General features: G+C 41.0%; 1 protein-coding gene across 1 annotated transcript; it reads right to left on the bottom strand.

Moving 5' to 3' along the window:
- Positions 1-451: 451 nt before the first annotated feature.
- On the bottom strand, positions 452-25,735 carry LOC116503002 (cationic amino acid transporter 2-like). Its single transcript, XM_032209086.1, has 11 exons — positions 25,648-25,735; positions 17,716-18,986; positions 16,366-16,534; positions 15,670-15,806; positions 14,016-14,238; positions 11,309-11,445; positions 10,771-10,873; positions 10,139-10,281; positions 4,596-4,762; positions 3,627-3,735; positions 452-2,633 (listed from the first exon to the last, which is right to left on the bottom strand). Exons 2-11 carry the CDS (start codon positions 17,906-17,908, stop codon positions 2,521-2,523), a joined length of 1,494 nt encoding a protein of 497 aa, XP_032064977.1. The 5' UTR covers positions 17,909-18,986; positions 25,648-25,735; the 3' UTR covers positions 452-2,520.
- Between the last annotated feature and the right edge of the window lie 46 nt (positions 25,736-25,781).

Here is a 25,781-nt window from a genome sequence, read left to right as displayed (position 1 = left end):
AGACCTGGTCTGATCTACAATCGGATAATGGTCCTTTTCATGAGGTGCAAACATTTAGTAATGGCAATACTTTATGTTCAGTAACAGAAGAACATTTCTACCCATTTCCTAAAAGAGACACTCTCCTTAATCCAAATTCCAAAACCATACGTAGTCGATATCATGAAAACAAAGCAAATATCTTCTACTATGAAAAGGGGTTGAGAAAGTGTGTTCAGAGACTGAAATTTACTGTTTGGATGAGCTATATATAAATAGCCAGCAAACTCTCTTATCCAGGGGTGAAATCCAGCAGGTTCTCACAGGTTTTGGAGAACCGGTAGCGGAAATTTTGAGTAGTTCGTAGAACCGGTAAAAAGTACCTCGGACTAACCCCAGAGTGGGGTAGGAATGGATATTTTGCAATATCCTTCCCCTGGAGTGAGGTGGGAATGGAGATTTTGCAGTTTCTTTCCCCTGCCACACCCACCAAGCCATGCCCACAGAACCAGTAGTAAAAAGTTTTTGAATTTCACCACTGCTCTTATCCCTATTATTATTCCTACTATTGCTTTTCTTTGTGTTTTAAATTTGTACAAGTTGTCTTGTGATTGTTATGAAAGACAGAATAATGAATTAAAAAATATGAAGGCTTACATAAAACTGTAGCTAAAACAAATGTGGATCATTGACAATGTAATTCTTTTCCTACCCTTATGCTGGTATCTATAAGAAAAGGAAATTATTTAGGGGTAGGCTAACCAGCCAGCAAGACGAGCCATTGCTTATTATTGCTTCATTTTTCTCTTAGCCATTCTGAGAAACCAGCCCCATCATTATTCGTGGATCACGATAGTCTTTTGTTCACTTCTCAAAGAGAATAATGCCACAGATCACCTGTAGACCAAAGGTTTGGAAAAATTGTTCTGCAAGGCAAACTCATCTCACTACCTACATCCTGCCTAGTAGCTCCAAGTGAAAACAAGAGCAATTTCTGGCTCTCCAAAAAAGGCACAAGGGACACTGCACTTGTTTCTGGTCTGAAAAGATGCTGTTAAAGGGTTGCTTGGTGATTTGGGAGCTGAGATTTGGAAAAATTGGAAATCAAAGAAACATGTCTCCTTTTTTCCAACACTCTGGCCATTATAGATTCAAATATCAGCTGCCTCTACTCTCAGGAGTGCCTTATACTAGCTATGAAGATACCAAAGTGATGAAACATTACAGAAAAATATGTAAGGGGTAGGGAATGCTCAGGATGATGTTCATGGCATTGTGATTCAAGCTCCACCATTTTGGTAATGTGTAGGTTTTCTGCACTGGCTCTGCAGTCTTCCAACCATCAAGCAAGCCAAAAGTCCAGAGATCTGCTAACGCAGAGGTTTTGGAAGCCAAGTGTCCTTTTTTTACCTAGAGCTAGAGATGACAACTGTAACAAAATAAAGACATGGCACAGATCAAGGCTAGGAGTCTGACAAACATAACAAATCCCTCTTCCTCCCAAAAAAGAACAAGAGGCACAATAACGTGAAATCTGGAATTCAAAGCACCACACAAGGTAAGCACCATGGCAGAACTTGAGACTAGAAAATTTTTACCACATTCTTTTTTTCAGGGAGGCCAATCAAGGAGCCAGGCTGAACCACCTCCCAGAAGCACAGATCAGCTATGTTGCTCATTGGAGTCTATTCTCCTGTCTGCCTGCTGCTTGACTGGTCTGACTTGTGAAGTTCAGCCCTCTGATGCTGTATCTTTAAAACATGCCTCTGCTTGGGACTGGGTGGGTAAACCTCAGAATCTAAAAGGCCTGTTAGTAGGTTCAGCCAAGGATTCCTGCAGGCTTGCTAGACCTGCCTCAGCAAGGGTGGAATCATTAGGTCCAACATCGCTGCAATCACCTCCTTCTTTAGTCTAGCTTGTAAAATATACTGTATTTGAGATTCTTGTAACTTTGGTTCCCCTTTACCTTGTTTAGCACAAACAAGTCTGTTCTTTCGGTTGTTACCTTTTTCTGTTGTTTTTATAGCTGTTTTCTTTTAACAATTGTTGGGTTGTTATTACCCAAACCCTATATGCAGGTTGTGGGAACACCAGAGTTTAAGAACACTTGGTCAGTTTATGGGTTAGTTTGTCCTCTACCGCAACCTTCATCTAGCGAACATGATTTAATTATCTGTTGTTGCTCTAATTTTCTTCCAAGTCAGTTTTTGATTCTTGGTAACTGTCTGGACTATTCCCTGCAATTTTGTTGGCAAGGGTTTTGGGGGGGGGGGATTTTTTTGGACGTAGTTTGCCCTTGCCTCCTTCCTTAGGTTGAGAGAAAAGGACTGTCTTAAAGTCACAAAGATGTGAGATTTGTGAGACTAGAATTAATGGACTCTAGGTTTCTAGTCTAATGTCCTAACTTCTATACTAAACTGGCTTTCATTTCTGTTACCTATTGAGAAATAGAAGTAAATGGATAACATTGTTATGAAATAAGCCATTTCACACCATGGTTTCCTTAGAGTCATTTTTTAAAAGTGACATTTGAATCCGTGCTCATTTACGGATTAACTCATTTATTAAATGAGTTGTTTTCTCTAGAGATGAATCTTTGTTCTTCTTGTTTTCTGTGCTGTGACGAATTCCATAGCCAAAGTAAATGAGAAAACCTGAAACACATAGGATAGCAGCATCACTCTTTTCCACTCAAAACGTATAAGGAGAATAACTCCATCACAAACACCCATATAAAATAACATTTATAGTGATATAGTCTATGGCTGACTTTGTAAATAAAATGCTTTTTATCAAGGTTATCAAAGTTAATACCTCATCCCTGAGTCATAATTAATTTACCTACAATTGACCAAAATCAACATAGTGGTAAGCCAAAATGTATCTTATTTGCTTTCAACTCCAGCCAGTTGTGGTTTGTCCAGCAAACCAAGATTAAACAATGGTTCACAACTCACTAAATCAAAACCTCAAACCATAACAGCATAATAATGAAAGAACTACATTTCTGGTGTTATTGGCCAGTACAGTAGCATCCTTATTTTATGAGTAATATATGATCTGGATCTGAATTACACTGCACAGGTCCTTGATGGCCTGTACATCTCATTGTTTTGATGAGGTGCAAACAGATTTAATTGAAAAGCATCAGTGATACCCCTGGTAGATGCATTAACCAATGTTTTAATTTAAAATTTAATCTGCCCTATAGCCCCAGAAACCAAAAAACAGAATAGGAAGAGGTTATTTAGACAACAGAATCCATCTCCCTGCACAGTGAAGAAATCCACATTCAAGCATCTCAGACAAATGGTAGTTTAGCCTCCATTTGGACACATCCAATAAAGGAGAATCAATCACCCTTCTGGATAACTGACTCCACTATCAAATAGCTCTTTGTAACTTCGAGGAACAGAAAAAGTTGCAACCAAAACAAAGGTGAGATAAGCAGGAATGGAATTTGACAAAGTGTCTCAGAATTGACTTTCCTTGTTCTATAATCCTTTCTTCTGTCAAAGAATAAGTCATAATTAGAATTTAGTAACTCTGGTGAGATAATAATCAAGAATTTTATCTTATCAGGTATTCAAGGGACACAGATTGACAAATCACGATTTGAAGCCTATTAAGTACATTTCTGCACTTACCAATAAGCAACCATACTGAGAACAGAACCCAGGTCTCATAGCTCAATTGGGCCATCAGAAAGCTATTGACGAAGATACTGAAGATCGGTAGGAATGGCAGGCATGGTACCTAAATTAACACACATATATATTTAGGCCTTAGACTTTAATAAAAGTGTGGTCTTCTATAGGCCTCATATGACATACCAACATTTTTTTGAGATTCCCAAACTCTTCGAAAATGGGTGAAGTCAAAATTATCTGATCATTTTCTGCAACATGAGAGAGTGGTTAATGGGTGTTTTAAGCTTTGCATAGACTTAAAATATCCAATGTATTTCTTAAAATCTATGCAAACCCAGATTACACAACTCCCATCTTATGCCTAAATAACATGCCATCACCACCACCACTCCACCATGTTGTCTTAACAACAACGCTACCACCATGGGCAGAATTCTTCAAATCATTGAGTAAATGCTAAACTACTGAAAGTATAGAACAGCTTTGAATCATGAGAGGGACAAAAAAAGAAGAGGCAGCTCCGTTTAAAAAATATACACTTTGACTTAAAAAAACAACTAGAGAAACAGAATAGAGTACAAAGAAACAGGTATTGGGCATTCTCTTCACAGGTGTAGCCTTCAGGAGATTCTACCCAACTAAACTTAATCTCAGCATTAACAAACAACCTACCCAGGAAATATGTCAACAGTGTCAAAGTGTTTTTTAAACTCCATTCTGCCACTGGAACATGTCAGGGGTGCATAAAACTTGTTAGATTTGTCAACCATTGGTTTAGAATGAGGTCAAGTGTCTGTAGTGATTTGAAATAAGGAGAGGATAGAGATTGGTAACAGGAACAACAAAAACTGAACAAATCTGCTTCATTTGTAGATGAAAACTACTTCAGTTCATGAATTGGTGGCCGCCCAGTGTTCATACCTTATGCACATATTTGGCTTGCTAACCAAGCCTTTTGCTGCTTACCATGAAATGTACTTTCTTCTGATTTTGAGGCTGTCTCCAAATGACCAGCGATGCCAGTAGAATCCCCAGCAAGTTGAAAAAAAGGCAGACAACACACCACAGAGTCCCAGATGTCAAACATGGCAATTTTATGGAGGTCAGCACGCACACAACACAGATGAGAAGAGCTGGATAGAACATAATCTGTGAAAAGCATGCAGGGGACAGGCACATTTTCCTCATAAAGGACCGGACTATCCTATACATCCCTTTACATGCAATGAAAAGCGTGAGGCAGAATGGCATGATTGTTTAATCTAAAATCCTTTAGGAAGTAGTAAAACTGTTGTAAATCATTAAGCTAGTTGTGCCATTTTTATAGGGTTATATGGCAGTTTTGAATGTTGTACAACACACATATGATCTGGCTGTTTCTATTCCAAGTGATAGCTGTAATATTTAATCCATATTTATGCATTTATTTGATGCAACACTTTTCTTATCTGTTTTTATACATTTAGTAAATAACAAGCTCAGAAGTAATGGTGCCCAAGAGCATCAATATGGATGTTATGTTTGGTCATGGACTCAATGACGATGAACACAATGAAATCTAGATTACATAGGATGCTGGTGATTTGAATTTTATTACCTTAAAATAACTGCTTGCAGTCTGAGAGAGCTTTTTGCTTTTAAGGTGGTTGGATTTAACCAGAGGAGTTCACACTATGATTATGTTTTAATTTAAAAAGCATATCTATAAATGTAAATATAAATGGTGCAAATTACAACAGTTAATTTTTTTAACTAGTGCATGATAATATTTGTGATTAAATTATAAATCTGCATAATTTTTGACACACTGATCTTACTGTATATACTCAAGTATAAGCCTAGTTTTTCAGCCCACTTTTTGGGCTGAAAAAAGCCACCTCGGCTTATACTCGAGTCAGTGAAAAATTTGTCCGAAATGGAGGAGAAAAAGGGGCGGGGCCATGCCGCTGGGTGACGCTCGTGAATGGCCCAGCGCCCCTGTGAGTTTCCCCTCCCTCTGTGTCAGTTTGCCGCGCAGCGTGCACCACACCATCCCCCCTCCTCACGTTCTAATGTAATGCAGGGCTATCTTACGATTCCCCTTCCTCCCCCTCCTCCCGCTCTGCAACGATGTCCCACCTCCTCCTTGTTATGGCAAGCAGCCACATAGCGATGTCCCACCTCCTCTGGTACAGTGATCCAATGATAGGAATCACTGTGCCATGTGTCATAGGAGGCGGGACATCATCATCACAGCGGGACATCAGCATCATGAGGTGAGTGAAGTATTTCATTGAATACACCGGTATTGTGTGATAATAATTTGTTATGCAGAGCAAATTTTTACAATGGCTACTGTATATTTAATGGGCACAGGCAGGCTGTATATGTTATTCAATGGGCAATGGCATTATTGGTATCTATTTTTATTTTTGAAATTTATCGGTAGCTGCTGCATTTCCCACCCTAGGCTTATACTCGAGTCAATAACTTTTCCAGTTTTTTGTGGTAAAATTAGGTGCCTCGGCTTATATTCGGGTCGGCCTATACTCGAGTATATACGGTAATTTTCAAACTTTTTAAAGCTTCAGAAACCTATTATAAAACTATTGGAATGCTTTGGTAGTAATGTTTTGAAAATACTTTAAGATGTCTTTCTCCATATAAAAATAACATTTCCCTACATTGTTCCAATTTATGGAATGTTCTTTCTCAGGGATTATATTGGAGCAAACTTTCTTTACCTTTAGAATCATAGTTATGGGATAGCTCTTTCTCTTCTCGTGTTGATTCTTAATAAGTTTAGTATTTTTTTAATCTGTGTTTCCTTATTTTTCTACTTAGTATTTTATATTTTGGATATTATCTGTCAATTGAACCCATGAATATGCCCATGGACATTTCAGGCTCCCTATTACTTAAATTTTAAAGATTATTTTTAAAAAAATGGAAGGAAGGGAAGGTAAAAAGCTGGCTAATTTCAAAACAATCCCTCTAATGTTCTTATATTGACAATAATAGCTCTAGGATTCCCATAAGCATTATTAGAAAAAAATAAAAATAAAAAGAGTAGGTGGCTGAAGATTTAAAGAAAAAAGGAACATTAGAGAATATCCTGAAGGGCTAGAGGTGGTGATAGAAAGCAACCAATTGGCTATCTATCTAATGAATGTTTCTGACAGGTCATGCCTACTATTTTCCTGTACGCTGCTTGGAGAATCCAAACATGGGTTAAATTCTGTCTGACTGCCCTGGACTGAATTGAAAGATCTTTAGCCACGCCTCCTCTTCCCGATTCTCAGATGGACATGTTTTTAGTGGTTCCAGAATATCAACAGAAATTTAACCTTAATTTGGACTTTCCAACCAGATAATTTTCCATCCTGCAAGAAAATAAGGTCTGTTTAAAGTTGTTTTTGATTCCCTGGCTTCTGCTTGTTGCTGATGCTTGTTCCAGGCTTCTCCGGGTGCGGGGGCTTCTCCGATTTACTGGAGGACACGAGCCGGCTTGGGAGCTGCTGCGTTCACATTGTGTATTGACGCAGCAGTCAGCGGAAAGGGGGCCCAGCTGCTTGCGCTAGTTTCAGAGTTTGGCGCGACGGTCAGTGGTGCGAGGACCCAGCCGTCACGCCATTGCCGTTACTAAGATGATGTTGAAAAGCCTTTTTATAAAAGATAAACAATTCTATATAGAATAGAATATAAAGACATAATATCATTGGATGATTTCAGGATGATGTAATGAAATGTCATAATATAAATTTACTTCAAATTTAATATGCCTTATATTGAAAGGATGTAATAATAGCTAGACTTAATGGATGTTTAATAATTATAACAATTTGTATACATGTATATTAGATTGATGATACTAATAATGGGGAAAACATGGAATTGAAAATTATTAGAGAATGTTATTAATGCTAAAATAATAGAATGACTTAGAATAGGATAAAAAAATAAGTCTTTATTATTGGATATATTGAAGATGACATAATGAATCATTATAATATTAATGGTTATATATTAAGAATACCTTGTCTAAAATGGAGAGACAATAGTGATAATCAAACAAAGGAAGCATAATAACAATGTATACAAAGATATCTTGATTGACAATATGTGAATTTTGATAAAATCCAAGTGATGACTATGGAAAAGACACAGAAAGACCTTGTAACCAATCGACACACTATATGTAGTTGAAGAGGCTTTTATGTTATATTTGTTGTGTGTTTGTGTTAGTTTGAAAAAAAAATAATTTAAAAAAAACACAGCATAAATTGGCTGGAATTAAAAGCGGCGAGGCTAGCTCTCGTTCACTTTCAAATGACCCCCCAGGGCCAACACATGATGCTGTTAATGGACAATGTGGCCACCAAGGTACATGTCAACTGCTAGGGGGGCACTCACGCCAAATCCCTGATGGCGGAGGCGGGACACCTGGGAAAGTGGGCGGAGAAACATCTGTCGTCCCTTCGAGCGGAGCACATTTCCAGGGTGAGCAATGTTCAGGCCACGATCGATCATTTGGAGTAGTGTCTGCACTCGGACATCTTCCTCAAGATCACATGAAGGTTCAGCCATCCCTCAGTCAACTTGTTTGCCACCCCAGAGAACACTCACCTCCCTCGCTTCTTCTCCAGGTACAAGTCCCCGAGGGCAGAGGGGGTCAACGCTCTGCTTTGCCGCTGGCCACCAGGCCTCCTCTATGCGTTTCCACAGCTGCCTCTCCTTCCCAGTGTCATCTGAAAGATCCTCACAGAACAGGCGGAAGTTCTTCTCGTAGCACCATTTTGGCCCAGACGGGCCTGGTTGCCAACCTCGTGAGCCTCTCCATGACCAAGCTGTGGAGGAGTTGTCCAGAGGAGGTCTCTCTCAGCCAGGGGGCCCTATCACATCCGGAACCCCAATGGTTGCAATTTGCCGTTTGGCACTTGAGAGGGACCTCCTAGAGAGGGACAGGCTCTCCTCAAAGGCCATCCAAACCATCCAGGCAGCACATCGACCATCTACTACCAGAATCTACGAGGCTACCTGGTCAGCCTTTGCAAAATGGTGCACACCTAAGCAGATAAACCCCGCTTCAGTCGCTATACCACAAGCTTTGGACTTTTTGCAAGAAGGATTGGACCAGGGATTGGCGGCCAACACGTTACGTCACCAAGTTGTGGCACTGTCCACCGTCCTCTGTCCCAGCGATCACCTATCCCTAGCATGTCATTCTAAGGTCCGCAGCTTCCTGGAGGGAGCTTCCAACTTATGGCCCCCGGTCATTCATTGATACCCGATGTGGGAGTTGAATGTTGTGCTTCGGGCTCTAGTCAAGGCTCCGTTTGAGTCAATTCGTACCTGTGACTTGAAGCACCTAACTTTCAAGACAGTATTCCTGACCACAATCACTTCTGCACATAGGATTTGGGGGATGGCGGCCTTGTCAGTCAGGGAGGACTTGTGTGTCAGACATCCAGACAGGGTCGTCCTCTGCTTGGATCCTTCATTTCTTCCAAAGGTCAACTCTTTGTTTCATCAGAGCCAGGAAGTCATTCTTCTGGACTTTTGTCCTCACCCAAGACATCTTACGGAATGCAGATGGCACAAGCTGGACGTGCGTTGAACCATTCGCAAATACATCAAGCGCACCGCGGTGTTCAGGCGATTGGAATCGCTTTTCATTTCCTTTCAACCTGCTAGCTACCATGGGGTGCAAAGTCACCTCCACCACCATTGGCCGATGGTTGCATGCTTGCATCGCCCTTCCCTATCAGCTCCAGTCTAAACAGGTGCCATGATGTATCACGGCCGACTCTACGAGGAGCGTCGCATCCACAGCAGCCTGGGCAACTCAAGCGCCCATAGAAGAGATCTGCAGAGCGGCTACATGGGCTTCGCCATCCCAGTTTGTCCGAGCTTACAAATTTGACAAGTTTGCGTCAGCGGAAGCAGCCTTTGGGAGACACGTCCTTCAGGGTATTCATACCACTGGAGAGACCATTGAATCAGGTTCTTTCTGCCCTAGTGACATTTAGCTTAGGTATGTCCCATGCTTGGACTCTCCAAGCAGCGTACAGGAAAATGACCATTGGCTTACCTGAAGGGTCCTTTTCTGTACGCTGCGAGGAGAATCCAACCCCGCCCTAGGGTCTCTCTCTCACAGTTTCCATGTTTATACGCATTGCATTTCTTGATGTGGATTGTGACTTTATTACCGGACTTGACTTATACAATCTATGTTGACTTGAACTAAGAACAGACTCAATGGAACCACGTTTGAACAGTGTTACAGGCCCATACCTTCATTGAAAAATCTGAGGAGCTGGAAGAGGCGGCGTGGCTAAAGATCTTTCAATTCAGTCCAGGGCAATCAGACAGAATTTAAGCCATGCTTGGACTCTCCTCACAGCGTACAGAAAAGCACCCTTCAGGTAAGCCAATGGTCATTTTAACTAGGTAAATCTTTCGCCATGACATCCATTTTCTAAAGAAACCAAAAGCATGCTCTCACAATTCTAAATGTGCCCAACACTTACCAAGAATAAATACTGCGTATACTACTAGTCGGGAAGAGTGATGGGATGGGATTATATCAGGGTGTATGAGGAGGTCTATCCAGGCCATTCTACTTACAGTTGTCTTTTCTATTGGGTCTGGAGAACTAGGATCAGGTTGGTACCTGCAAAAGAATTGAACAAAAAATCAATGGTGTCTTATTTCTTATTTCTATGGAATTGGCATACTCAGGTGGTGTTAGTAATATGTCAGAGCCACTGCAAATAAAGTCATTTTCAGAGAATTAAGAAGGCCAAGGGAGGCCATGGAGACATATTAGCATACTAAACTATAGCTTGTGGTTTTGGATTCTGATTCAAATTCCTCCCTAAAATTTCCACATGTAAGAAAATGACAGTTGGGTAAAGAGGGAAAGGAAGATGCAGAAATATGAAACTGCAAGGAAAATCTCCATGGGAGTAATGACCCAATGCTCCAGGAGCATCAACGCTATTTGTGGAAATTAACTGAATATGGAAAATAATACATTACACGATAATACATCATTAGTAGTCTTCTAATATTGAGACATTCTATATCCAAAGAACTGTATGAATATCTGGAACAGTATTCAATTTGGTAACAATAATTACAGTGCAGGTTACTGTATTACCTGAGAAGTAGAATGGAAAGAGCAACTAAAGTGTAGGCCAGCAGTGTTCCAATAGACATCACATCAACCAAGACCTTCAGATCGAAAAGGACAGCCAGCAGTGCTTTGAAAACAGAAAAGGGTATTTACTGCAAGAAAATCAATTGAATAATTTATATTATTATAGACATCTGTATAAGGACAAGATCTTCATTACTTTGCCCAAAACAGCTCTTGCCATGGTTTCAGTCTCTTGAGTTAGAAATTAGGTAAGGGAGAAATTCTGTGTGAACAGGGGGTGCACTTTGAAAATAATTCAGAGTACTCTGAAATCAGCACCTCTCTGCTGTTCAGTAAAGCACCCAACGTTCTGGTTTTGAGTGAGACTATAAAAAAAGGCACTACTTCAGGGAGTCAACTTACGATAGGGTCAAAAGCATTTCTAAACTGTTTCTGAAGTATGGACACCCCTAGCCATGATCCAAAAATGGTCAAGTTCAACTCAAGGAATATTTATGCTCATAGTTATTTTTTCTGGAAAAACAATACCTAGACTTACCTGAAACTGCTCCAGATACCAAAGTTGCAATAACTGGATTTTGTTGGCAGTTCACTCTGGCCAAAACATGAAAGAGAAGTCCATCCCTGGCCATTGCATATAAAATTCGTGGCATTGGGAACATAGAACCCAATAAGCTACAAAATAACCCCAAGACAAGAGTAAAATATCTCTGTTAATAACTCTTTGTTTCCTGTGGCAATCTGCATTACATGCACTGGAATAAATTTTGCAAGAGAAGAAAAAATCTACAGCTTCAGGAAAAATGTGAATCATGGAATTGATATTTTGAGAATGATATACTTCTTATAGAGCTTGATGATAAAAGAGTGTTTTAGGAGATCATTGTATTTTAACCTCCATTATGCCATACCTGATAATAAGTAAAATGATCTGCAACATGTACTTGACATACCTGAGACACATGAGAAAGGAAGTTTTATACTTATAGTGATTTGTTCTTATACAGTAATAAGCAAAGCAGGTCCATTAAGAAGCCGATCACATAAAGCAGTGGTCCCCAACCTTTTTATCGCCACGGACCAGTCAGCCTTTGATAATTTTACCGTGGCCCGCTGAGCGTGCGCAGGGGTGGGGGGGCATTGTTCGCGACGACACATTGATTGTTTATATATCAGATTGTTTTGATTAAACAACTTTTATTTTATTGTATTTAAACATGCCTTACAAAATAAAATACAAGAGCGCGGAGCACGCGAATGCCGTGGAGAGAGAGAAAATAAATATATATATAAATATATAACTGTTTGGGAGTAAAAGCGGGGGGGGCGCACCCGGCCGGGGGGGAGGGGGAGGAGGAGGAAGGAGGGTGGGAAGGAAGCTGGCAAGCGAAGAACAGAAAGTAATTAGCAAGGATTAAAACGACCTGCCGGAAAAAGGAGAGGGGAAAAAAAAAACACCAGATCTGACGGCTAGTGTAGCCTCCACCGGAGGGGCTGCAGAAACACACACCGCCAGTCCTGTCCTTCCTTTCCAACCAGTCTCTCTCCGCGCGCGCATACACACACACACACACACCACACAAACACACACCCGCCGGCAGATATGCACGCACACACACTTTTTTTTTTTTTGCAATTGGCAGAACTACGGTTTTCTTTCTTTTAAAAAAAAATAATTAAATGGAGGTGGGGGGTGTGTGGAGAGAAAGGGAGAGAAGCGGACACATAAAACCGAGCCGCACTCGCGAACCACAGCATGCATCTGGGTGACAAAATTGCAGGGAGAAAGCAGGAAAAGCCGAGGAGAGAGCAAAAAAAGAAAAGAGCCAGACCAAGCGCGGCAGGGCGGGTAGGAAGGCGATGATGATTGGGGGAGGTTTGAAAAAGCAGATCCAAGCGCAAAAGTTACTGAGTCATTTCAGCGGCGGCCGGAACAGTTTTCTTGACTCCCTCCCTCTCTCCCTCTCTCTCTCCTCTCTCATTCTCTCACTCTCTCTTTCCCTGGCGATGGATCGGTGCGGGAGGGGGGAGAGAGAAGGGAGGAGACGGCGAGGGAGGGAGGGAGAGAGAGCCGAGGGTGGGACCAAAGGGGGGGGAGAGAAATGCATTTAAGAGGAGCGGATTTAAAAGAGCGATCATGGCCCCCGCCGCTGCGCGGCCCGGTGCCAGGTACTCCACGGCCCGGCACCGGTCCGCGGACCGGGGGTTGGGGACCACTGACATAAAGGATGGGCAAGCTAAAATGTATTATGTACAGTATCTGCCCTCTTTCGTTTCATTGTTATTTTTGTTTTAATCCTGTTCTTATGTAAACTGCTTCAAATCATCAGAGAAGCCGAGTAAAATGAACAATAATCAATTACTGTATTTTGTCTAAAAAAATCAAAACCAATGAATTATAATGAATGGCCGTGGACTCAAAATAATCAGATGGAAAAATCTGCTCACAAAATGCATAATTCATTTACAGAATTTGCTATCCTGAAATATAGTGATTGCCACATATAAATTTATTAAGTGCTGATCTACCAGTGTCTGTTAATGACATTTAAATAGAACCCAAGTTTCACAACCTTTAAAATAAATGGTTAGCAAGCAACATTGTGTGACATGTTGCCTTCCTGCCTTTGTCATGGTCTTGGACATATCTGTATGGCAGTAGTGGTTTTCAAAAATTGTTCGAACCTACTCTGTGGGTGTGGCCTCCTTTGTGGGAATGGCTTGACGCCCATGTGACCAGATGGGAGTGGCTTGCCACCCATGTGACTGATATGAAGATGCTGACGACACTTGTCAGAACCTCCTTAAATTACCTCACACACAGCACTGGCATGCATGTATAGGAATATGATGTAAACTTGTTTTTTAAAAGCCATCTTTGGTTTGCGTTAAAACAATTTCAACACACGCAATGTTCTGATTGCACCACAAACGCAGTAGTCATCCTTACCTTTCACAGAGGCACTGAGTTTTATAAATATGAGCATGATAGTGTAGAATAATCATATCCAAGGACCAGTGGTGGGTTTCAAAAAAATTTGGAACCTCTTCTGTAGGTCTGGCCTGCTTTCCGGGTCCACTGGTGGAACCTCTTCTAACCAGTTCGGTAGATTTGACGAACCGGTTCTACCGAATAGGTGTGAACTGATAGGAACCCACCTCTGCTGTATGGTTATAGTTAAAACATCCTAGGCAAGATGGTTCTTGTTATGTTCTTAAAACATAAGGATACGAGATACCTTTACCTGGTTGTAAGTGCACAGAGTGATCCCACAGCAACAACGTACTTGGCTGATCTCCATCCAATATATTCAAAAGCCACTGGTAATGGGCTTAGTGGATCCAAAAGGTGGTAGGGCATCATAAGGGTCAAGGCAGAAGAAACACCAAAATATATCAGGAAACAGATGAGAAGTGAGAAAATGATTCCCAGGGGGATAGATTTATGAGGATCCTTCACTTCTTCACCTGTTAAATGCAGACATGAGAATCCCCAAGATCACTTTGAAATATATACACTTTCATACTTCTGATTATTTATTTAATAATTATATGAATTGTGCACAGATGCAAAACCAAATTATGAAAGAGAAATAAAGCCCAAAGGAAATCCTCTTTTAGGTACCACTGGTCACTCACTGGGATTGGAAACACTGAAATAATATGGCTTTAAGTTGCTTCTAGACTCAGTGATTAGGGGACATAAATGCCTCAGGGAAAGAACTCTGAAAAAGGCCTGTCTCCTAATCAATCCGTTTCTTTCAGTAGGGTGGGAGTGTGTGATCCAATGGTGGGATTCAATTTTTTTTACTACCAGTTCTGTGGGCGTGGCTTGGTGGGCGTGGCAGGAGAAAGATACTGTAAAATCTCCATTCCCACTGCACTCCAGGGGAAGGTACTGCAAAATCCTCATTTTCTCCTGATCAGCTGGGACTCGGGAGGCAGAGAATAGATAGGGGCAGGGCCAGTCAGAGGTGGTATTTCCAGTTCTCCGAGACTCCGAACTACTCAAAATTTCCGCTTCTGGTTCTCCAGAACGGGTCAGAACCTGCTGAATACCACCTCTGGTGTAATGCTTACCACTCTATCTCCATATGACTAAATTTCATGGGCTAATTTATATCTGGCAAAGTATTGTCTAATTATCTTATTTCAGACATAAAAATGTAGAGCATTTTCTATCTTCCTGTTAGACCAATCGAACATAGGATAGCTTTAAAAGGACCTATATCTCTTCTTGAAGTCACATCAATTTATATAATAATAATTTGTTAAATTTGTACACTGCTCAACTCTCAACATCTCTGGCTGGCTCACCACAATTAAACAAATAAATTCCAATTAAGATAAAAGTGGGGGAGCAAGCTCAATAAATTAAGGGGTCTCACTCTACCTTGCCAAAGGTCTGGGTCTTCACAGTTCATCTAAACAACAGCAGAGTGATGGCCATCCAGATCTTGGGGGGGGGGGAACCTCATTCCAAAAGGCAGGCACTGATACAGAAGAGGCACATTTCCAGGGTCCAAGTAGATGATATTGTTTAAACAAAGGAACCCAGAGTGTATAACTCTGTAGGATCCGATCAGCCAGGCAGATATTATGAGAAATAATTATCTCAAATAAGCAGGCTGAATGCCATAACTGCCAAATAGGAGTATCAATAATTCAGATTTGCATTGCCCTTACTTATCCATGGATTAACCATTAAGCAAAATAAGTACATGCTTATGGTGCCAAGGGAAGAGGGCACCATAGAGTCGTCCCCCTGCTATCTTGCCCTTAACTTTTTCACTGCCATGCAATATTTTCCAGTTCTTGTTGAGACCTGGAAGGGCCAAGGGCACCATTGTTAGGCCATGTGTAAGACATCAATTGGCCTTAATCTGGCACTGTTCTTACCTGTAGTTGCAATGCAATCAAATCCAACAAAAGCATAGAAACATGTAGCAGCTCCAGCCAGAGTGCCTGAAAAGCCATAGGGCATGAACCCTCCAGTTCCATATTTCCAGGTTTCATTGCCAGCCACAGTTTGGTTACTTTGGGGAAAAAAACCCACATTAAATCAATCAATCTGAGAAAGACCTGAATTGGTACAGTTGATTGAATTGGGGCCTGTGAAAGATGTATGAATGAAAGGAGGATGTACAACAAAAGTATAGATAGGAAAACAGTGGATGTTCAAGGATAGAAAGAAAGTATTTTAAAGGAGTGTTTTTTTTCCTAGGGTAATCTTGTTGAATTTAACTTCTAAAATAAATTAAAGTGCTATGGAGTATAGAAGAAGGAATGTTAAACTGGGAAATGTTAAATTCAAATCCTAGTTTATCTGTGAAGTCCATCATTCTTCTTTAACTTAACCTATTTCTCCAGATACATGCTATCCTGATTTCTCTAGAAAAGGAGAGATTCAGCTCACAAATGAAATAAATTCTAACAATAAACAGAAGTACCATAAATATGGTACCTTGCAGAGAACATTCACATACTTAAAGCTTTTTCTTTCTTTTTTTGTAAACTGATTCTGAATCTTTTGAAAATATATTTTGTGGACATTTGTTGGTTTTTACATGAGCACTGATTAAACTAGTTTCTTACCTAAGGTTACTGTCAGTTAGCCTTTGCAGATCATTTTGACTTAATCTCCAATTTTTCAGATCTCCTTTCAATAACCCACTAATTGTTATGAAGATAAGGATGACCAAATTAATAGTTGTAAAGACTTTATTCACTGTAGTAGATTCTTTTATACCTATGGAGAGGAGGCCTGTGGAGTAAAAAAAAACATAATTAAATTTGTGCTAAGATCTTATTGTTGTTAGGCACTATGCTTAATGAATTGCATATGGCACCGTCTGAAAGCATATGTCAAGAATATCTGGACATAGTGTAGAAAAAGCTCCCTTTGCAAACTGAAAGTACCCTTGCTGGTTCTAAATAGCTTGTAAAATATAATTACCAAAAGAACCAAATAGAGATATTTTATTTATTTATTGGATTTGCGAATGCCACCTAACACCAAAAAGATTCTGAGCGGCATTCAATAAGTCTAATACATAGATTAAAAATTAAAACTACCTAATTGTCCAGACCAAAATAATACTCCCCAATAGGCAGAATTTCAGCAGTGCCTAGGCCTAGAACCCAAGCCAAGTCTTAGCAACTTTTATGGTAGAAACCAAGGAGAGTGGGAGTCTTATCTCTAGGTTAGGGTACATTACAATTTTAAAGGATGGGGCTACATCAAGCACTTCAAATAAAGTAATAATGGATTGTGGAGGTGCTTGTTGTTAAAGGGACTACAGATCAGAATGCAGGTTTTCCATGTCAAATGTCTTCAGTGCAATCTTCAGTATCTCCCAGCAATGCTGTGAAAGGTTTCTGGAGTTCTGAAAGCAGTCTGTATAACCCAAATGGAACATGGTCTGCTCTGAAATAAAGCAGGCATGTTATATTGTTACACAAAACATATCTGGGAAGATAGCTAGAAAATATTTAGAAGAATCTCACTTTTTAAAGCTCGGGGAGATTTGGAAAGCAAATAACAACCTTTGATTTAGTACTTTAGTACTTAGCAAATGTCAATGTCTTCCTGTAGCTTTTTCAAACCCTATGTCCTCCCAATGAGTTGGAATTTAACACCCAAAATTCACATCCATGCACATTAATTCAATAATGAATAAGAAGCCATTCCTTGTCCTGAAAACACAGGGCATGCTAGCAGGCATAATAACAACAGCAGCAGTAAATCTAGTGAGCTTGTGAGTGGCAGCTGCAGGGTTGGGTAACTGTAACTGAGATTCTGATATCATCATTTAGGGCTGCCTAAGATGAAGAACAAAGGGCATAGTGAGAAGATAAAATTGTTTGCTTCTAGAAAAATGGTTAAATTGACATGGGGTTGGTTTCTAATAGTTACAAGATTGAGAAAGAATCGTGAAAACATACTTGTCACCAGAAAAATTAGGCAAACAGCAAAGATATCTGGATATTCAGCCAGACCTGGGATGTTCAGGGTCAGATGTATGTTGAAAACATTCCCCAGGTTTTTGCCCAAAATCTCATCGAAAGTAGCACTCCATGCTCTGGCTATACTGGAAGCTCCTATAGAGAACAAACCAGGTATACTAAACATTGTCATATATCAGGCAGAGCATATCAAATTTAAAGAACAATATATTTGCACAGTCCTATCATCTCTTCTTTGAGCACACATTTACATTGCACAGGAAGATGTTGATAATTGCTGGATTCTATGCAGGAAGGGGAGGAGGGGCGGAGGAGGAAGAGGAGAAGAAAAAAAGAAGGGGAAGGAGTTGTAAGTTCAGAGGCAGCCTAAGACAAAAATTTAGTGTATGACTTGAGATGGGTGGCTATAGAAATTGAAAAAATAAACAAACTCACTCCATCACTTTTAACACCCCACTCTTATACAACCTAAGATGCAGAGTCCAATTCTTCAATTTCACACAGACCCACACAAGCAGAAGAGGGCTTACTACAAAGCTGCCACTTCAGTGAGTTGGCTTTGTGCCTCCAAGCATTCACAGGTCAAAAAAGAAACCTCATGGGCAGAATTACGCTAGTGTTTCTCTTGCCTAGTCTACGCTGCATGGCAGAAGGTCTTTAGATTCGACAGCATTTTCAACAATGGCATTTTCCAGGGCAGCCCAAAGAGATGGGGTTTGGAAGCTAAACAGGCTACAATACTAAACTTTATTCTCTCTAGAAATTCACATCTACTTAAGCACTGTCTGGTTATCTTTTCTTAGGCCTAAAGAGCCCTGATATAATTGAAATCTAACACAGTACTAGAATGGAGACACTCATGCCATGATAATACCAATTACATAGGACAATAGCAGGTTCCACCCAGTGACGAATGCACACAGCTCTCCAACTGTGATGTAGCTGTACAGATATGCTGATCCTGTCAGAGGCACCCGGGCTCCAAATTCAGCATAACACAATCCTGCCAAAATGGATACCATAGCAGCAATAAAAAAGGAAAGGATAATACTAGGTCCCGAGATATTCCTGGCTACTTCCCCTGCTAAGACATACACCCCTGCACCTAGAGTACTGCCCACCCCAAAGGCTACTAAATCCAGGACAGTAAGACAGCGGTGCAGGTGTGATTCTCTGTAGCCATTGGCAGTTATTACTTTCCGACGAGAAACCATCTGAAAGAGGGAGATGATGGAACTCCAGACTGGCATCTGAAACAGAAAGAGAAGACCCAGATTTTCTTCTATATGTGATATCCTTTCAGATATTTGAAGAGTGCTATCATGTCCATTCTGCGTCAACTCTTCTGATTAAACATAATGGCAGCATATGGTCCAGATTTGATGATAATCTCAACAATTGAGTTTCATTCAGATAGTCATTTATATTTATCTTATGAATCTTTGTTTTTATTTTTTGTCTTTTTCTTCAGTATTCAATGTATAATTTTTACTTTTGTATGTCACTTATTCATTTTTTTTAAAGCATACTTTTTTTGCCAGCTTGGGAACTGGAGGAATGCATATTAACATGGCTACTAGGCGAAGAAACTGAAAGATGTTTTACATGTAAGCTCTTACCTTACAAACTTCAGTTATGTGCAGGGACAAGCAAATGAAAGCAAAACCAAAGATCTTGAAATAATTATTTAATGCTGCATAAAAACTCATTCTGGTGTACTTTGCAACCAACATTTCCTTAATCATTTTAATGTATGCCATATTTTGATTTAGGTGAATCAATCTTAGAAAAAGCTAATTTGGGGGCTGCGTAGAAAATAATCTCCTGATGGAAACATACAAATATATTCAATTAACCTGAGGGTGGTCTATATAGGGCTTTGGAGCTAGTTCCAGATTGGTGTGAATCCCATGATATCCCACAATAGTCTTACTGTAGAGCAGCTACAGCATAGTCCTTGCAGAATTGCAGTTTATTTTGGAAATGCTGGAACTCTGCAAAGCTTGGGGGCAGGTCATTTCTCATTCTTAGAAATGTCTGTTCGCTGTTATTTTCTTTTCCCTTCTAACTCTGCAATGTCTTTATGCTGAAGTTTGTGAATAGAGGGAGAGAAAGCTATAAATAGTCTGTCCATCTAAGGAAAATATGCACAGTGGGTGAGGGAAGGAGGGCACTATTTGAATTTTATAGTCTGTGCTCTCCTAATGGGCAGCTGCAGAATCATCTGGAGGTCTTGGAGGCTGGACAGCTGCAGGCCATTGAGAAACTGATGAAAAGGATCTGGAGAAAGTTCAGGAAGTGACAAGGGCAGATGTGTATTAAAATACTCAGATATTCTCAGACAAAAATGACTGAATAGAAAGGTTGAGTCTTTTGCTGTTCTCTCTTCAATCAGTAGGTTGCAGAATTGGGTAACATAGTAACCCAAGGACAATTTGAAGATGGGTTTTAAAAATAGACTTTAAAAAACTGCTATTCATACAATAAGCCATCATGGTACCTATTCATGAATGTCATGAATGAAAAGAAAATACTGAAGATTGATGCTTCAATCAGAATGATCAAAGCTGGATAAAAACACAAATCAACGCCTATTATTTGACCTGAAGTCAGGTACGGTATTCTTTTTCAATTGTTCTTCATAGCAATAGCAATAGGATTTAGACTTATGTACTGTTTCACAGCCCTCTCTAAGCGGTTTACAGAGTCAGCACATTGCCTCCAACCATCTGGGTCCTCTTTTTACTGACCTCGGAAGGCTGGAAGGCTGAGTCAACCTTGAGTCTGGTGAGATCCAAACTGCCAAACTGCTAGCAGCCGGTGATCAGCAGAAGTAGCCTGCAGTACTGCATTCTAACCACTGCGCCACCGTGGCTCTTCATTACGCCTTTTTCTTGATCTTGCTTTCTAGCAATTAATCTGCTTTTATACTTGCATCTTATTTTCTGCCTTACTTCTCCAGACTTTCAAGATGCTCACTTTAGATCCTAAATATGGATTTTGATTTGTAAACATGACAAATGATAAAGGAGTGTTTTTAGAAAGGAAGATTATTATTTCAAATTAATCTAGCCCCTTAGTCTGTTTATAACATTCCCAAATCAACACCCTAATCACCTGTTATCTGTTTACACTTGGTTTTTCGACTTACAACCCCAACTGGGACCAGAATCTTGGTTATTGACCAAAACGGTCCTTAAGTGAGGTGACCATGTGACTGCTTTTTTCAATGACCACAATCCCAGCTCTCCCAATTGGCTAAATGGTCATATGGCTCACGCTTTGACCACAAAAGGCTGGCACAGGGGGTGAGGGAGGCTCTGGGAGGCCTTCCATGGTAGAGATACAGGTACCTGTAATTGTACCTGTACCTTTTAAAGTTTAGTGTCATTTTGGTCTAGTGGTTAAGATACCATGTTAGAAAGCGAGAGGCCCACCTGACTTTCATAGCTAAGGCCTCTGAGAGATCATGTGTTCTAGTCCCACCTTAGCCATAAAAGTCAGGTGAGTGACCTGGGGCCAGTCATTCTCCCTCAGCCCAACTTACCTCACAGGGGTGAGTTGTGAGGAAAGCAAGAGGAGGAAGGTATATTGGATATGTTTCCCATCTTGAGTAATTTGTAAAAATAATAAAAACAAACAAATAATATACAGGCCCACTGGCATGGGGAAACTGCCAAAGCTGGGAGGACTGGCCCCTCTCCACACTCTACCACACCAGGGAAGTCCACCAGGGAAGTCCGAGCCCTTTTCCCAACCCACCCTATTTTGGGTTGACTTACTTTTGCCTTTTTGTACCACTGCCTTTCTAGCCTACAAAATGATTGCCTTCACCAGCATTCTGGTCTGAAAAAGAGCCTTTCTAGGCTTTATCTTTCTAGAACAAAAGAGAAAAGAGCCTTTCTAGCCTTCGGAATGAAATAGAAAAATCGCCTTTCTAGCCTTCAGAACTTTTCTAACCTTTTCGGCCTAAAAGCTAGGCAAAGCGATCATGCTGAAGGCTAGAAAACTCTCAGCGGCCTTCGATACCATCGACCATGTTATCCTTCTGCGACGGTTACGGGAGGTGGGAGTGGGAGTCACCGTCTTAAGGTGGTTCTCCTCCTACCTCTCGGACAGGTCGCAGTCGGTGTTGGTTGCGGGACAGAGATCGACCCCTAGGCCCCTCAAATATGGGGTGCCGCAGGGTTCAGTCCTGTCCCCCCTCCTATTTAATATCTACATGAAGCCGCTGGGTGAGATCATACGCCGGCACAGGATCAAATATCATCAATATGCGGATGATACTCAATTGTATCTGTCCGCCCCATGCCAACTCAGCGAAGCAGTGGAAGTGATGTGCCAGGGCCTGGAGGCTGTCAGGGTCTGGATGGGAACGAACAAGCTTGCACTCAATCCAGACAAGACTGAGTGGCTATTGATGCTGCCTCCCAAGGATAGTCCAGACATTCCACTTCTTAGCCTGTGGGGTGAAATTATACACCCCTCAGAGAGGGCCCGCAATTTGGGTGTCCTCCTGGACCCGCAGCTGACGTTAGAACACCATCTGTCAGCTGTGACCAGGGGGGCAAAAGCCCAGGTTTGCCTGGTGCACCAGTTGCGGCCCTACCTGGACCGGGAGGCACTTCGAATGGTCACTCCTGCCCTCGTCACCTCAAGACTGGATTACTGTAACGCGCTCTACATGGGGCTGCCCCTGAAGAGTGTTCAAAGACTGCAGGTGGTCCAGAATGCAGCCGTGCAAGCGATATTGGGTGTACCTAGATACACCCATGTTACACCCATCCTCCGCGAGCTGCACTGGCTCACCATTGGTCTCCGGACGCGCTTCAAGGTGCTAGTCGTTACTTTTAAAGCCCTACATGGTTTAGGACCTGGCTACCTGAGAGACCGCCTCCTGCCACTTACCTCCCAAAACCCAATAAGATCGCACAGGTTGGGCCTCCTCCGGGTGCCATCGACCGGACAATGCCGGCTGGCGGCCCCCCGGGGGGAGGGCCTTCACTGTAGCTGCGCCAGCCCTGTGGAACGATCTACCCATAGAGATCCAGACCCTTACCACGCTCCCGGCCTTCCGTAAAGCCACCAAGACTTGGCTGTTCCGGCAGGCCTGGGACTGTTGATTAATATCCAGCCCCTCTTAGACAGAATGGATGGTGTGTAATTTTAATAATTGTATCTCTTATCTTAAATTTTTAAATGCTTTTTATCTTGCCTGTGAGCCGCCCAGAGTCCCAATGGGAGTGGGCGGCATACAAATTTTATTAAACTGAAACTGAAAACTAGAAAGGCTCTTTTAGCAACTGCAGAAAAAGATACAGAGAAGTCAACTTGGGGATGGCAGGATAGAAAGAGGGCCTGGGTGGTGGAGAAACCTAGCCAGAGGGCAGGCTAAGGCCTAAAGAGCCATGGCAGCTTTATACATACCAATGGGCCAGGTTGGGGAGGGCTGGACTGCTGTGCCCTTGCAGCTGTAAGGGTGGGCATGTCGTCAAATGCTCAAATTTTGATCATGTGACTGTAGGGGTACTGCAACAGCTGTAACTTCAAGCAGGGACTTGAACAGACTCAAATGGACATTGAATGAACAGTTGTAAATTGAGGACTACCTGTATTCCAAAATACTTTTTTAAATTCTTAAACTCTCCTGGCAGAGAGCTTTCCTTCCATCTTTCCCAAAATTAAAGCCTTTTCTACAGCTGGGTCTATAATGCATCCGAAATACAGTGAAACAATCTAATTATGTCAAGGAATACATTAATTTTTATTCCCAAATTATCATGATAGTAGCCTTGGAATGTTATTACAAAAATGTATTGAGTTCCCAAAACAGTATAAAATAAAACAAGTGCTGATTAAAAAAAAAGTCAGGTGTCATGTCAAAGATTTTCAGAAAAGGAAGAATTATAATAGACATATGCTTTAGAGGAGTGGTTGGGACCCCTTTGGGGGGGGGTCGAACGACGCTTTCACGGGTCATCTAAGACCACTGGAAAACACATATTTTCAAAAAAAATACAGAAAACATAAAATAATTATATGGTTGGGGGTCACCACAACATGAGGAACTGTATTAAAGGGTCGTGGCATTAGGAAGGCTGAGACCCACTGCTTTAGAGCAACTCCCAATCTGATGGTTATAATTGTTTGGAATGATAGCAAAAATGTAGTTCAACATAAATAGAAGGCTGCTTTGAAGAAGGAAAGCTGTTTTGGAATAAACTGAGAATTCCGGCTTTGGAATAATTAGCAGTTAATGTTCATGATGAGAAGTTAAGTTAGTCCTTGCCATAATGTGCGTTAGACAGATGCCCAATTTTCATACGAGATTGCACTTTTAAAAATAAATTACTCATCAGAGGTTAATCAGATTAACCTTCCTCTTTCAAAGGATTTAAGAAAACCCACACTTAGAGGACAAAGAGGAATTGGTAACTAGTTACCAAGTTACTGTTATTATGAGAATGAAATGGTTGCTGTGCATCTGGCATAAAGGCACACACTGTGGTTTGCAGATCTCAACACTGAAAACTAAAAACACAAGAAAACCATGTATGCCACATCAGAAGAATGAAACATTCAGTGTTATACTTTATTTAATGAAACAACATTTGCTGAGGGACAGGAGGCAAGCAAAGCTTTTTCATACATAAAAGATCATATTTCATTGAGCCAGAAGATAATGTTCTTTTAAAAAAAAACCTGGGAAAATTATAGTTATCCATATATGGTCAGAAAGTTAGATTCAGTGGGATGTTGCCTTTCATTTAAGTCATATGACCCATCTGAGGTTTTGAGCTCTTGTTCATTGCTGCTGCTGGTGCTAATGTTTACTAGTGCCAGGTCTGCCCTCTCTGGTGGGGCCTTCCTTGACTTTTGGCAAGCAGGAATAGGCCCTACTATTAGGCTAACTGAAGCTGTCAATTTTGACAGCTATTTTGGAGTAACCTCACATAGGTAATTAGTAGATTTTTGTGGTGACTTCTAGAGAGGAACAATTTTTCTGCATTAGATGTCAATAAAACTTGGTTATTTTTGTGGGAGTTTGTCACTTTAGAAAATTGGGTATAATTTCTTTTTTCTACCTTCTGCTGCTGCAGCAGCAGCAACAGCTACTACCGCAGCCAGAAACTTTTCATTAGCACCATCTTGCAGGTTATGAGGCAATAGCCAGCATTTTTCCAAGCTGTTAAATCTTACTTTCCATTTTCATTAGGGCTTCGGAAGGATGCTACACCAACAACACAGTGGAAATTAAAATAACATTTCCGTGGCATTATTCATTATCCATGCTAGATGGAGACAGAATTAAAGAAGGTCAGGACAAATCTCTATGGTGGGCTCATGACAACTGCTCAAGAATGCTGGACCAAGTTCTAATTAGGTTATTTAGATATTCATATCATCCTACCTGGATGATACGGACTAACTTGAGTCAGTCTTCCCTAGCCTGGGCCCTTTATACCGTGAGATGAACATGACCTCAAAAGTGATTTTCTTTGGATATTCTGTGTATTAATCTAATCACTTCCTTGCCACAGTGGAGGAAAGTGATGTAAGTTTAAAGGCTGCATTTTTATTTAAACCCAAGACACATAATAACATTCATTTTCCAGAAAAAGCTGGGAAAACATTGGGTTAGGTTGCATTCTATTAAGGATTAAGTACATTTTTTGTGTGCGCTAGAGGAGGGGGCATTCACGTTCTTGCTGCACTCTAGTCTCATAAACATGCTTACTCAGAAACACTTCAACAGAATTCCATCTGCCTTAATGCTGGACCCATCTGTAGAAATTGCAATTGCCCGATTAATCAGAACCCCCTTCTCTCCCCAAAGCCTGTGAAGAAGGCGATCCTAACGTTGTTTGAATTCAGAGACAAGATACATCTTATGCAAGCCATTTTCCTTACTGGTGTACTCTGGGTAGCGTCTCTTTTCCCGGCGTGTTAGACATGCAAAAAGAGGCTCGCCCTCTATAGCGAGCGTGGCATTTCTCTGCAGCAAACATATTTTTCTCCCCTCCTCCTCCCCTTCAATCCCGCGC

Source organism: Thamnophis elegans, chromosome 2 (assembly GCF_009769535.1).
Source record: "Thamnophis elegans isolate rThaEle1 chromosome 2, rThaEle1.pri, whole genome shotgun sequence".
NCBI lineage: Eukaryota > Metazoa > Chordata > Lepidosauria > Squamata > Colubridae > Thamnophis > Thamnophis elegans.
The sequence above is the reverse complement of the archived record's forward strand: the minus strand, read 5'-3'. Positions and strand labels throughout refer to the sequence as shown.

Coding starts and splice junctions, on each gene's coding strand:
- LOC116503002 (XM_032209086.1), bottom strand. CDS start 17,908: ATGACAATGTTTAGTATACCTGGTTTGTTCTCTATAGGAGCTTCCAGT. Junction 10,874..11,308: donor GGTATCTGGAGCAGTTTCAG/GTAAGTCTAGGT, acceptor CTGTTTTCAAAG/CACTGCTGGCTGTCCTTTTC. Junction 2,634..3,626: donor CTCAGTATGGTTGCTTATTG/GTAAGTGCAGAA, acceptor TATGTGTTTCAG/GTTTTCTCATTTACTTTGGC.